The 13,690-nt window shown below is 48.7% G+C and overlaps 1 protein-coding gene across 6 annotated transcripts in view; it reads left to right on the top strand.

The window, feature by feature from the left end:
- The window catches only part of ACACB (acetyl-CoA carboxylase beta), a 115,102-nt gene that overhangs the window by 44,449 nt on the left and 56,963 nt on the right, over window positions 1-13,690 (top strand). For all 6 annotated transcript variants that reach the window (NM_001205333.2, XM_059875983.1, XM_059875984.1 and 3 more), the window contains 13 exons: window positions 1,637-1,746; window positions 1,960-2,041; window positions 3,198-3,296; window positions 4,334-4,443; window positions 4,562-4,672; window positions 5,937-6,146; window positions 6,435-6,605; window positions 7,195-7,356; window positions 8,811-8,974; window positions 10,642-10,792; window positions 10,899-11,002; window positions 12,519-12,600; window positions 13,327-13,472. In NM_001205333.2, the coding sequence (NP_001192262.1) occupies window positions 1,637-1,746; window positions 1,960-2,041; window positions 3,198-3,296; window positions 4,334-4,443; window positions 4,562-4,672; window positions 5,937-6,146; window positions 6,435-6,605; window positions 7,195-7,356; window positions 8,811-8,974; window positions 10,642-10,792; window positions 10,899-11,002; window positions 12,519-12,600; window positions 13,327-13,472 (1,702 nt within the window). The remainder of the gene's footprint in view (window positions 1-1,636; window positions 1,747-1,959; window positions 2,042-3,197; window positions 3,297-4,333; window positions 4,444-4,561; window positions 4,673-5,936; window positions 6,147-6,434; window positions 6,606-7,194; window positions 7,357-8,810; window positions 8,975-10,641; window positions 10,793-10,898; window positions 11,003-12,518; window positions 12,601-13,326; window positions 13,473-13,690) is intronic.

The following is a 13,690-nucleotide window of genomic DNA, read 5'->3' as shown; positions in this document are numbered from 1 at the left end:
TTATAGCTCTCCTGGCCATCCCTGTCAGAGCCCTGGCACTGCCCACAGCCTGTGGTTACCCTGCTTGTTTTCTTGTTTATCTTCTCCAACATGAAAATAAAATTCAGCAAGGAGTGGGTCATGGCCTGACGCCTTGATTTGTAATCTCTGGAACTTCTCCCATCACCAACACACTGCGTTGGGTCAGCATCAGAGGCCAGCGGGCCAGAAGGAAGCACTGCTCTCGAGTTCTTTTTCCAAGTCTGCACATAACATTTGACAGTTCCTTCTCAGGGTCTTAGAGAATGTCATAGTACAGATGTACTAACTCCTGACTTTTGATTGAATCTACTTTGCACAGTTCAAAACACTGCCCTGTGAGGACGGACTTCCCCAGGGGTCCAGTGGTTAAGACTGTGCTTCCAGTGTGGCGGCCTGGGTTCAGTCCCTGGCCAGGGAAGTTCCACAGGCAAAAAATAAAAACACACTGCCCCGCAAACACCCTTTTACATGTCTTTGGCTTCATTGATGAATGTTTTTTTAGAACATGTTCTTAGAAGTAGGATTTCTGTGTTTGAAGAGCATGAGTATATTAAAATCAAAGCATTGTATTGTATTCAGCAATGAAAAGGAAGGAAATCATCATGTTATAACACAGGTGGGGCTTCCCTGGTAGCTGAAATGGTAAAAAACCCACCTGCAATGAGGGAGACCTGGGTTTGCTCCCTGGATGGGGAAGATCCCCTGGAGGAGGGCGCGGCAACCCACTCCAAGTATTCTTGCCTGGAGAATCCCACGGACAGAGGAGCCTAGTGGGCTGCAGTCCATGGCCATCGGGTTGCAAAGAGTTGGACACAACTGAGTGACTAGGCACATAATACAGGTGAACCTTGAGGGCATTACGCTCAGTGAAATAAGCCAGTCACAGAAAAACAAATACTGGATGTTTCCACTTACATGAGGTCCTGAGCAGTCAGATTCATAGAGACAGAAGGCAGAAGGGTGGGTGCCAGGGGCGCTGGGCAGTGGGATGGGGAGGGGTCAGTTCATGGGTATCGAGTTTGAGTTGCATGAGATGAGAAAGTTCCGGAGATCCATTTCGCAACAGTGTGAATATACTTGACAGTATTTGAGCTATGTACTTAAAAAGTGATTACGATGGTAAATTTTGTTATGTGGCTTTTTTTTTTTTTTTCACCATGATTAAAAGCAAACATTGTATTGTTTAGTGGCAAAACACTATTAAGATACCCAAGAATTTTTAGGGAGTCCCCGGTGGCCTAGTGATTAGGATTCCAGTCTTCACTGCCCTGGCATGGGTTCAATCCCTGGTCAGGGAACTGAGATCCCACAAGCCACATGGCACTGCCAAAAATTAAAAATATATATGATGTTTTAAAACCCACTTCTAATCCAACTATATTGTATATTGATAGCTTGCTTCCTTCTTTTTTGTTGCCTTCCAGGCCATGACCAGACACACATATATTTTCACACAATTAAAGTCAAACCCAGTTCTTTCTTCCAACTATCATATACGTTCCTCCACTGTGATCCTAGAGTCGTCACGGTTATCCTTTCAGTGGCTGTGCGTCGCTGGGTCCTGTCCTCCACTTGGGTCTGTCAGTCCTTCTGATCTCCTCTCATTTAATTCCAGAGTATATCAAGATGGCAGATCAGTATGTCCCTGTCCCAGGAGGGCCCAACAACAACAATTACGCCAACGTGGAGCTGATTGTAGACATCGCCAAGAGGATCCCCGTGCAGGTGAGTCACACGGGGTGCCCCCGTCTGCCTGTGACGGGGACGATGCCCTCAACTCTGGAGCAACCCGGTTCCACAGTTCGGAAGGGATGGAGGAGCTGGTCCTAGGAGACTCTGAAAGCCAGGGCTGGTAGGACCCAGCAAGGAGCTTTTGGGGTGTGATGGGGGGCGGATTCTTGAAGAAAGACCTCTATTCATGCCTCTGTGTGTTTGCAGGCGGTGTGGGCTGGTTGGGGCCATGCTTCTGAAAACCCCAAACTTCCGGAGCTCCTGCGCAAGCACGAGATTGCTTTCCTAGGTAGAGTGCACCTCCATCAGATATGTGGGAATGGGGGTCTTGATGGAATTCTCGCTAATACAGCCTTGGAAGGAGGGGGCCTGTTTGATGTTCCCATATCACACGTTCATGGTCAGGAGCAACTGAGTCCAGCAGTGGGAGGTCACATGGAAAGGTTGGCCAGCCCAGGGAAATAGCTGTTACCATGGTTACCACAGCAGAATGATGCTGGGGCAAGCAGAACCCTCTGCTGGTGTTCCTGTTGGTACTGAGATACCAGCCATGTTCAGATTTCTAACTCAGGTTGGAAATCTTTAGGCCACACCTTTGCTTGGGCTGTTCTTAGGCCTTTGGAATGCCCTTACCCCCTCGAACCAGAACCTCTCATCTCTGCTACTTATTAGGTAAAATGACACTTATTGTTCATGGCATCTGTTTGTTTCATAATTCAGATGTATAATTTGTAAACTTTACTCAGTTAGGTTGTCTGTCATCCTTGTGTGTAAATTGGAGTCATCTACCATTCTCAGTAAATCCCTGTTGCTGCTCCTTAACCTCTGGGCCCACAACACAGACTTGTATATACAGCAGCTTGGTGCTAAGTCAGTACCTGATATTCACCTGAGGGTCTGCCTGGTGACCTGTGCTCACTGATGTGTTCTTTTCCATGGCCTCTCATTGGCTGTCACATGGGACTCTCATTATCTCTCATTTTTAGTTCTGGAAGTTGATGGTTCAGCCCTGGTGCCAGCCAACTACAGCCTACAGGCCAAATCCAGCCTGCTGCCTGCTTTTGTAAATAAAGTTTTATTGAAACACGGCCCTGCCCATTTATTTATGTATTGCCTATGGCTCATTTATGTACTGCCTATGGCTCATTATAGAAAAAGTTTGCTAACCCATGGTCTAGTGTTTTGAGGTGCTGGCTTGCTCCCCTTGGTCTAGTTTTTTGCTGGTGAACTTTGTATAGGCCACTTAGCTTAAGCTATAAATCATGTTTACAGTCCACATGTATTGAAAGTTGACTGACGAAGTAGCAGACTAATAGATCTTTTTTCTTCCCCATCTTGATGTTCAGTCCTTTAAAGCTGGGACCTGGGGACTTTTCTTTTGTGTACCTAATCAGCCCCCAGTTTTGAGGGCCTGAGTCTGCCTTCCCCCTTGCCCCACCCCTCAGGCCCTCCCAGCGAGGCCATGTGGGCACTAGGAGACAAGATTGCCTCCACCATCGTGGCCCAGACTCTGCAGATCCCAACGCTGCCCTGGAACGGAAGTGGTAAGGGGCCCTGAACTTCACTTGGGGAGGACGCCTGGGCCGCATCTTGAGAGCACAAGGGGTGACAGGAGTATGCTTCTTTAATTCTTTCATTCAGGCAAAGAAATACATTAAAAATAAAATTGCATAAAAATAAAGATAAAAAAAAATTTTAATTATCAAGAAAGTGGTATGATATCTTTGTAGACATCTTAGAAAATAGGAAAAGTGTAAGAAAAAGAAATAGAAATTGTTTATAATCCAATGACCTGGTTTTGATCATTTGTTTTTTTATTCCAGCCTTTTTTCTAGGCACATCCATTTAAAAGCCAGAGCTCTTATAGTTAATAGTTTGTGATGTGTTTTTTTTCTCACTAGTCTGTCTATGTCAATAAATACACTTCACAACACTTCAGGTGCCTGCATAGGATTATATTACACAGATGTACCTTAATTTACTAACAGTCCTCTGTAGTTATACTTTTGGTTGTTTCCAATTAATTTTTTTCTAAATATGAAAATATTTAAAGCCTTGATAATCCTGTAGCTAACTCTCTATGTACATTTTAATAATTTCTTTAGGGTAAATTCCTAAAAGTGGAATTCTTAGAATAAGTTAAAAAACAGAAAACATTTCAAGAGTTTCTAAACAATTTGATTTTTTCCTATAAAGATTGAATTTTAAATTTGGAGTGAAAAGTTTGTTTTGTTTTGTTTGTTGTTGTTTGTTTTTGAAATCTTCATAGGATTTTAGAAAGTAGTGATTGACATTACAAATGACTCCATAAGATAGAGTCGGTTTTTTTTTAAAAAAATTCAGATCAACATGGCTGTTCTTGGTAGACTCAGCCTGAATTGTCTTAAGCTTGGTTTCCCATTCGGGGTCGAGTTGGTCCTTAAGGAAATGAAAATGCACGGTGGGAAACTGAAGGACTGTGTCTGAATTCTGTTGGCCCAGAGGCCAGGTCTAGAGCCGCTGTGCTGGGAAGAGGCACTGTATTTCCGTGTCGTGTCCAGGCTGTTTTGGGGAGGATTCTGTTTCCTCTGTGACCCTGCAGGTCTGACGGTGGAGTGGGCGGAACACAGTCTACAGGAGGGGCAAAGGATCAGCATCCCAGAGTCCGTCTACAACAATGGTTGCGTGAAAGATGTAGATGAAGGCTTGGAGGTAAATACAGATCCTTGGAGGGGTGTGGGGGGGCCAGGAGCCAGAACCTTCTCATAAGCCTGGTAGCAGCAGAAACTGTCTAAACCTCTAAAGAAGTCTGTTTGTCCATTGCCCTCAGGCAGCAGAAAAAATTGGTTTTCCCTTGATGATCAAAGCTTCTGAAGGCGGTGGAGGGAAAGGAATCCGGAAGGCGGAGACTGCTGAGGACTTCCCCATCCTGTTCAGACAAGTGAGCTCCTCGCGCCGCATGTTTTTCCCCGTGTCTTTGGGAATTGTGCTTCTTCGGTCGGTGGCCACCAGATTCTTTCCACTAATGTTATTGTGTCACAACCAAGAGGACACCTGGGGGAGCTGAAGTATCGCTGTGTTGTGTTGCAAAGCGAATGTATGCATCTTTACTTGAAAAAGTCCAAGGCTTGGGTTGATCTGTACACTGTTTGCTTAGATGTTTGGTTCTATGAACCAGCGTGTCTGTAAAGGATTTCAGATACTTGTTTGTGAGAATATCTATCTGTGACTATTTGTCTATCGAGAGATGGAATATTTTGTACAGTTAAGCGGTTTCAGTATTTTTAATGTTTGTAGATGATCAGTTTTATCGTTGGAGCAAATCATGTATTTACTTATTTGTAGCTGGTTTTCTACTTTTAAACCATTTTGCCTGGGGGATGGGGGAAGGAATACATTAGGAGACTGGGAATAAAATATGCACACTACTGCATTTAACATAGATAACCAACAAGCATCTACTGTGTAGCCCAGGGAACTATACTCAGTATTATGTAATAACCTATAAGGGAAAAGAATCTGGAAAAGAAAAAAAAAACCAGCATAACTCCTGTTAGCCACTGGGTTTCTTTCCAGTACTTTTCCTGTAGTATATACTTTTGCATAGACCTTCATATAGTTCTAGATTTTTTTGTTTGCTTTTTAGTTACTTTGTCTATTTCTGACGGTGCCGAGTCTTGGTTGCTGCGCGCTGGCTTTCTCTAGCTGCGGCGAGCATCCTCACCGCAGTGGCTTTCCTTGTCGCGGAGCACAGGCTCTGGAGCACGCGGGTCGGTGGTTGTGGTGCCCAGGCTTAGTTGTCCCGAGGCGTGTGGGATCGTCCCAGACCAGGGATCGAACCTGCGTCCCCTGCCTGCATGGGCAGGCAGATCCTTAACCCCTGGACCACAGGGAAGTCTCCATCATTCTGTTTTATTATTTTTCACAGAAGTAGGATCCTCCCATGTGTTACTGCAATCTGCTTTTTTTTTTAATTGTCTTACAAATAACTCCATGTGAATCCTTATTTTTACTCCGCCTTCTACATTATGTATTTTTGATCATCTTTGATTTTGAGAATGTTATATCTTTGAGAAGAGGTAAAACTAAAAGATCGACAGGACCATGGGCGTCCCTGCCATTATTGCGCGCTCTCCTTGGAGAGCTTCCTGCTCCAGCCCTGCTTCCCCAGGGAAGAGCCTGCCACCCTGCCGTCCCCCACCCAGGTGCAGAGCGAGACCCCTGGCTCCCCAGTCTTCCTCATGAAGCTGGCCCAGCGTGCCCGGCACCTGGAGGTCCAGATCCTCGCCGACCAGTACGGGAACGCAGTGTCCCTGTTCGGGCGTGACTGTTCCATCCAGCGGAGGCACCAGAAGATCATAGAGGAGGCGCCGGCCACCATTGCCACGCCAGCCGTGTTCGAGTTCATGGAGCAGGTGGGCTCTGGGGAGCTTGGGTGGGGGAGGCATCTCAGCTCAGCGCCAGCAAGAGCTCTCAACGCCCAAGTTGCCAAAGTGGAGTGGGTGTCCAGGAAGAGATGAAGGGGCAGGGGGTGGAGGGAGGAGATGAATTCAGCCTCACGCAGGTTTACTGGGCTATGATCTCTGAGGCCCTAAGGTCATTTACACACTGCAGGTCCTCAGCCTGCATTCGGTCAGGGAACCGGGATGTTTTCCCCCCGGAGAAAACCACCGGCACCCCCTCCTTCCCCATCTTGTCTGCAGTGTGCCGTGCGCCTGGCCAAGACGGTGGGCTACGTGAGCGCGGGGACTGTCGAGTACCTTTACAGCCAGGATGGCAGCTTCCACTTCTTGGAGCTGAATCCCCGCCTGCAGGTGGAACATCCCTGCACGGAAATGATCGCGGATGTCAACCTGCCTGCTGCCCAGCTGCAGGCAAGGAGACGGGCTCTGAGCCCTGCGGTGGCTTCTGCCTAGAGCTGGGGGTGGGGGTCTCCTATCCTGCTTAGGTCAGACCTCCCTCCACTTGGACTGGCCTGGTCATTTCTTCCTTCTGGGAGTTACTCACACACTTTGGCGGGATATGACACAGGTCCCTTTGAGTGGGTCACATCCTAAGACCCAGTAGACTCAGTGTGATCCTTTGGCTCAGCTGGTGTCCTCTGTTGTCTGCTCCTTCCTCATTCCTCCAGATCAGCTTTCCCTGCGTCCTTCACAAAACTTTCTTTAGCTCTGCATCTGGACGCTGTTTCCCCTCCCTTCCCACCTCCTAAGAGTCTGTAGCTTTTTCTGATGCTCATTATGTGTTGTGACTGTTGCTTCTTTGCCCAAGGACACGGCTCCGTGGGGGCAGAGGCAAGCTGTCTTTTTCTCTCCTTGCGTCTCCGTGTTGCACTGTCTTGTGGACCCAGGAGGAGCTCAGTATATTCCAAATCATTCACTGCACCGCTTCCTGCATCACCTCTAGCTCTGGGCTCTGCGTTTGAGGACTGACCCTCTCACGGGATGGACTTCTTGATTTCAGATTGCCATGGGTGTGCCGCTGCACCGGCTGAAGGATATCCGGCTTCTGTACGGAGAGTCCCCGTGGGGGGTGACGCCCATTTCTTTTGAGACCCCTAGCAACCCTCCCATTCCCCGAGGCCACGTCATTGCAGCCAGAATCACCAGCGAAAACCCAGATGAGGCAAGTCCGGGGTGGTGGTGGGGGGCCTGCGTTTCCACCACCTCCGACCTCCCAGCTTGGGGCAGACCCCGAACCTTAGCCTGGAGGAGACGCCCAGGCCTTGCAGTTTACAGACGAGGAAATTGATATGCGGGAAGGGAAGGGGTGAAAGGTGCCTGGTGTGTCAGAGGACAGCCTCGCCTCTGGGCATCGTCACCCTATATCACAGCTCCAGAGGCTGGGGCGACCCGCCTCACGCCTAGGACCTGCTGAGCCCAGGGCCAAGTCCCAGTGGTGCACTACAAAGGTCACATATGTCCATCTTTGGGACAGGCAGCTGTGTTTAGAGCACAGATCCTTGGATTTGTGGCCCCGTGAACTTTTGACTACAACACACAGTCTAAGACAGCAGTCCCCACTTTTGGTACCAGAGACTGGTTTCGTGGAAGACAGTTTTCCCGTGGACCAGGGTGGGGGGCGGGGATGGTTTGCGGGTGATTCAAGCACATGGCATTTATTGTGCGTTTTCTTTCTATTATTATTATTACATCAGCTCCACCTCACATCATCAGGCATTAGATCCCAGTGGTTGGGGACCCCTGGTCTAAGGAGTCCCTCTGTGACTTGTTCTTACTTGTGCCTTAAAGTACCAAGCAGCTGGCATCTGTCACAGTTTATGTGTATACTAACAGTTGTCACATAACCACCATAATCTACCACGATTTAGTTATTTAATGACTTCATTCAAGAAACTTGGGATGAGAGAAGTTTTATCCCCTCTCCTGTGGTGACTGTATTAGCTGGGGATCTTTGGCTGAGAGCGAACAGTCAATTCCAGTGGTGGGCAGGCAGAATGGGAGGCTTTTAGGGGTTGATGGCTTAGTCACAGGATGGAAGGCCATGTATAGAAAAAACCCAGCACCCGAAACTTTGCATCTCTGGCCTCCAAGCATGTCTGCCAAAATGAATGCCTTTATCACAGGCAATCCCAGCCGGAACATCAAACCCACCTTTCCCCTTTTACCAGAATTATACTCAGAAGGGGACGGGTCATTCACACAAAGGGAACTTTGGTGTGTGTTAGCATCAACTAGGGCTAACACTGGATTTCTGTATCTGCCAGACTTTTCATAGTCTAGAGTTGGAAATCCCTCTCGTCTTATATTTAAACATTTTCTGATCGACAACGGCAAGCATATAAAATCAGTAGGTACCATCACTCAGCCTCATCAAGTGATTACTGGTCCCCAACTTGGTTGTTATCTTTCAACTTTTTTTTTAAGAATAAAAATTCCACGCCTTGGCGTGCTCACATGGATATACTTGCACTGCTCATGACAAGTATCAATGTTTTATTGATCACACCAAACTCTTGGGTGTGGGAGGGGCTCTTGGGTTTTCCTAGGATTTAATTCTGATGAAAGTAGATCTGGAGTAATAATTTCTTCTGTTTGCTTCTTCTGTCTGGGCTCCAGGGGTTTAAGCCGAGCTCCGGAACGGTCCAAGAATTGAATTTCCGCAGCAGCAAGAATGTATGGGGTTATTTCAGCGTGGCTGCGACTGGTGGCTTACACGAATTTGCGGATTCCCAGTTTGGGCACTGCTTTTCCTGGGGGGAGAACCGGGAAGAGGCCATTTCGTTAGTATCTCCCTCCCTCCTTCCCTTCCTTCGACCCCTTCCTTTGAGAAACTAGAAATTATTAGCCTGTGGCTTCAGATGCAGAGCAGTTTAGGGGATGAAGAGCAGACCTTATCTTAAACACCTTATGCCAGAGTCCAAGAACACAATCTGTCCTCTTTCCTCGTTTGAGACCTGTGATGACATGCATGGAATCAGTTCACCAAGGTCACTGATCTTGAGCTTGTTACAGGTTGAACTTGAAGGTGATCCAAAGAATGTTCAAGGTGATTCCAGGAGTTTAAAAGGTGCTGAGTGCTATAGCTTTTTATTAAAAAAAAAAAAAGGTGCAGGGGGGCCCTCTTTTAAATTTAAGTCTCTTAAGTAGTTCCCTGAGAAATCCACATTGACAAAGAAGCCCTCAAATGCCAAAACACCTACATCTTTTTAAAAATTGAAGTATAGTTGATCTACAGTGTCTTCTTAATTACTGCTGAATAGCAAAGTGATTCAAAGAAGGCAATGGCACCCCACTCCAGCACTCTTGCCTGGAAGATCCCATGGACGGAGGAGCCTGGTAGGCTGTAGGCCATGGGGTTGCGAAGTCGGGCACGACTGAGCGACTTCACTTACACTTTTCACTTTCATGCATTGGAGAAGGAAATGGCAACCCACTCCAGTGTTCTTGCCTGGAGAATCCCAGGGACGGGAGAGCCTAGTGGGCTGCCATCTATGGGGTTGCACAGAGTCGGACAAGACTAAAGTGACTTAGCAGCAGAAGCAAAGTGATTCGGTTAAACATATATATATGTACATTCTTTTTTAAAAATATCCTTTTCTGTTATGGTTTATTATAGGATGTTGAATACAGTTCTCTGTGCTATACAGTAAGACATTGCTGTTTGTCCATCCTATAGATAACAGTCTGCATCTGCTAACCCCGGCCTCCCACTCATCCCTCCCCCACCCCCTCAGCAACCACAAGTCTGTTCTCTATGTCTGTGAGTCTGTTCCTGTTTCATGAATACGTTCACTGGCGTCATATTTTAGATTCCATGTATAAGCGACATCATCTGGTGTGTTTCCCCTATAACACTCTCCCTGATTTCATAGAGAGTGGGGTTTCTGCCCTTTAGACTGGACATGTGTTTGATGCGGGGGGGCCCTCTGGGAAACAGGAGGTGGTTACAGCCAAACACATGCAGGGTGGTGACTGCCCTGTGCAGAGTGGGGTACTGGCGTCAGCCATCTGTCTGTGCACCCCAGGCCCACTGGGGAGCTGGGTGGACAGCTAGAGAGTGACTCCTCCTTGGGACACTGAGGGATTTTGACAGGTCCAGCAGGAGAGAGAGTCAAAGTGACTGGCAAGGTTGATAACAATTATAATCACTAATTAATCATTTCATAACAGCTAACATTTACTGATCAGGGACCATGTGCTTTATATGGATTATCTCATTTGAATCCCCAAGTACCTGTGAGAAGGCAGGGTTATCCCCTCATTTTCCAGATGAGGACACCGAGGCCGGGGCAGTTTAGTCACTGGCCCAAGATTTGCTGGGCCAGTCCATGCTGGAGGCTGTCTGATTCGGGACCCTCTCTTTGCGGTTCTGGTTCATTGAGAACCATGCTGGAGCTGATGACACATATGTTAATTGGGAAAACAATCTGTGTGCCTTCCCCTCAAGGAACATGGTGGTGGCTTTGAAGGAACTATCCATCAGGGGCGACTTCAGGACCACCGTGGAATATCTCACCAACCTTCTGGAGACTGAGAACTTTCAGAACAACGACATTGACACCAGCTGGTTGGATAACCTCATTGCTGAGAAAGTGCAGGTAGAGGGCTGCACGTGTCTCCCCTGGGGGTCCTGGAGCCACCACCCTCCCCCGGCTCCCTGTGGCCATGGTCCCTGTGGACACTGATGCACAGAGTCTCTCCCAGGCTGAGAAGCCAGATATCATGCTCGGGGTTGTGTGCGGAGCCTTGAACGTGGCCGACTCCATGTTTAGAACATGCATGACGGACTTCCTACACTCGCTGGAAAGGTAAGGCGTAGGGGTACTTCCTTTCCCCTCTTGGGATACGTGTTGGTGGCAAGTAAGGCAGACACATGCGTTCTTTGGGTGCAAGTCAGTTACCACGCATTCAGTGAACCCCTCCTGTCATCACCTTCTCCTGCCCTCAGTCTTTCCCAGCATCAAAGTCTTTTCCAATGAGTCGGCTCTTCGCATCAGGTGGCCAAAGTATTGGAGCTCCATCTTTGGCATCAGTCCTTCCAACATGCTTGCCTCTGTAGAATTCCTCAGATAAACCTGGGTTGCCCTGGAAGAGGCTGGATGATTGGGGTGGGGGATGAGAGGGATTCTTAAGGCCAAGAGAGCCATCATCCTACAGACAGCCATGTACATACTCATGCTGACTTGTGTAAGTTAAGTTACAACAGGCAGGAATTCAGAGAGGAGGATGTGAACTTGAGAAGCAAAGCAGGTTATAGGTCACTTCTATAAATGAATCAGGTGGCCAGCGAAATGGACCCCATGAAGATGGCCAGGAGGTCCCTCTTAGGATGGACCAGGGCTTCCCAGCCTCTGTACCACTGGCATTTGGGGCTGGGTCATCTTTTGTGGTGAAGGCTGACCTGTGCCAGATGGGACGTTAGCCCATCCAAAGCATCCCCTCCTCCTCCTCCTGAAGTCAGGACAATCGAGTGTGTCTCCAGATGCTGCCATCTGTCCTCTGGGGAGAGGCAGAAATCTCCCGCCCCCATTGAAAACCACCATGATAGGCAAAGGAGACTACCAAAAGGGAAATAGAAGGATGAAAGTTTTTAGTCCTTGAATCATATGCTTTTTAAAAAAATATTCTTATTTCTTTGGCTGCACTGGGTCTTAGCTGCAGCCTGTGGGATCTAGTTCCCTGACCGGAAATCAAACCCAGGCCCCCTGTATTGTAAGCGCCAAGGCTTAGCCATTGCACCACCAGGGAAATCCCAGACCATATGCTTTTGAGTGGTAATAGAGTCACAGTATGGGCTTCCCTGGTGGCTCAGCGGTAAAGAATCTGCCTGCAATGCAGGAGACCTGGGTTCGATCCCTGGGTCGGGAAGATCTCCTGGAGGAGGACATGGCAACCCACTCCAATACTCTTGCCTGGGAACTCCCATGGACAGAGGAGCCCGGCAAACTATAGTCCATAGGATTGTGCAGAGTCGGACTCGACTGAAGCATCTAAACAGCAGCAGCAGAGGCCCTGTCTGTGCGCTGGTTTCTTTCACGAGCAGGTGGCAGGATTCCCACGTAAGGACTTGTTCTGAGAAGAAGCAGCGTGGAGTTTGCTTCTTGGGAAGCCCTTTTGAAATTTCACATCCTGCAGCAAGACCAGTTTCCTTCAGTTCTAAGGGATATCAGGTTCCTTGGGACTGTCCATCCTTTGACTTTATCAACCAGCCATGGTGATGCTTAGGAGAGGCAAAGAGCAGGTAGCTTTTTAAGTCCAGAGAATGGATGGCCGCAGAGTTCTTGGTCACTCCTAGACTCACTGCAGATCTGTCTTCTCTCCCAGGGGCCAGGTCCTCCCCGCAGACTCTCTGCTGAACATCGTGGACGTGGAATTAATCTATGGAGGTGTCAAGTACATTCTCAAGGTAAAGGTCTCTATTTCTTGGATGTCTCCAACACTCTGGGGGCTCAAGGGAGTTTTATTTCTGCCGCGCGCCACCCCTGCAATGGATTTTCCATGCCTGCTCCCGGGACTCCCCTTGCAGTCCCGTGACCTTGAGACCCATGGGCTTTGGGTTCAGAACCCTTAGGCTTGGGCCTCGTGCACAAACATGGCATCATAGAGCATGTATTGGTTTCCCACGGCTGCCGTAATTAAGTTCCATAAACCGGTGTCTTCACCAGTTTCACCAGACATTCATTGCCTCTCAGTTCTGGAGGCCAGAAGTCCAACATCAAGGTGTTGGCTGTGCTGAGGTCTCTTAGGCTGCCAGGAACCACCCCTTTCCTAGCTTCCGGTGGTTGTGGACAGTCCTCGGTGTTCCTTGGCTTAGAGGTTATCACTCCAATTGCTGCCAGCGTCTGGCTTGGTACGGCCCCCTATGAGTGCGTCTGTGTCTGTCTGTCTTCATCTTCCTACTGTGCCTGTCTGGGTCTCTTCTCGTCTTACAAGAATACCAGTCAGACTGGATTCAGGGCTCACCCTAATCCGGCGTGACCCCTCCTTAACTGACTACATCTGCAAAGACCCTGTTTCCGAGTAAGGTGACGTGCCGAAGTTCTGGGAAGGACGTGGACCTGGGGGGACACTGTTCAGCCCCTCACAGCATGCGAGCAGAACCACGGCTCAAGGGCAGAACCTGTCCCCACAGGTGGCCCGGCAGTCTCCGACCATGTTCGTGCTCATCATGAACGGCTCTCACATCGAGATCGACGCCCACCGGCTGAACGACGGGGGGCTACTGCTGTCCTGCAGCGGCAACAGCTACACCACCTACCTGAAGGAGGAGGTGGACAGGTGTGTGGCCGGGGACACCCAGAGCCAGCTCCCCCACCCACCCACACGAGGTCCGTGTGCAGGCTCAGGCTCTTAGCCGAGGCACCTTCTCCAGGACCTTCTGGGGCTCTTGGGGAGGTTCATCTCGAGGGTGGAATCCCAGGCTGCAGGTTGGCATCCATGGAAGGTCCCTAGGCATCCCTTTTCTAGCAATGTGGACGGATTCAGGGCTGCCAGCT

Source organism: Bos taurus, chromosome 17 (genome assembly GCF_002263795.3).
Source record: "Bos taurus isolate L1 Dominette 01449 registration number 42190680 breed Hereford chromosome 17, ARS-UCD2.0, whole genome shotgun sequence".
Classification (NCBI taxonomy): domain Eukaryota; kingdom Metazoa; phylum Chordata; class Mammalia; order Artiodactyla; family Bovidae; genus Bos; species Bos taurus.
This window is presented reverse-complemented; position numbering and strand designations above follow the sequence as displayed.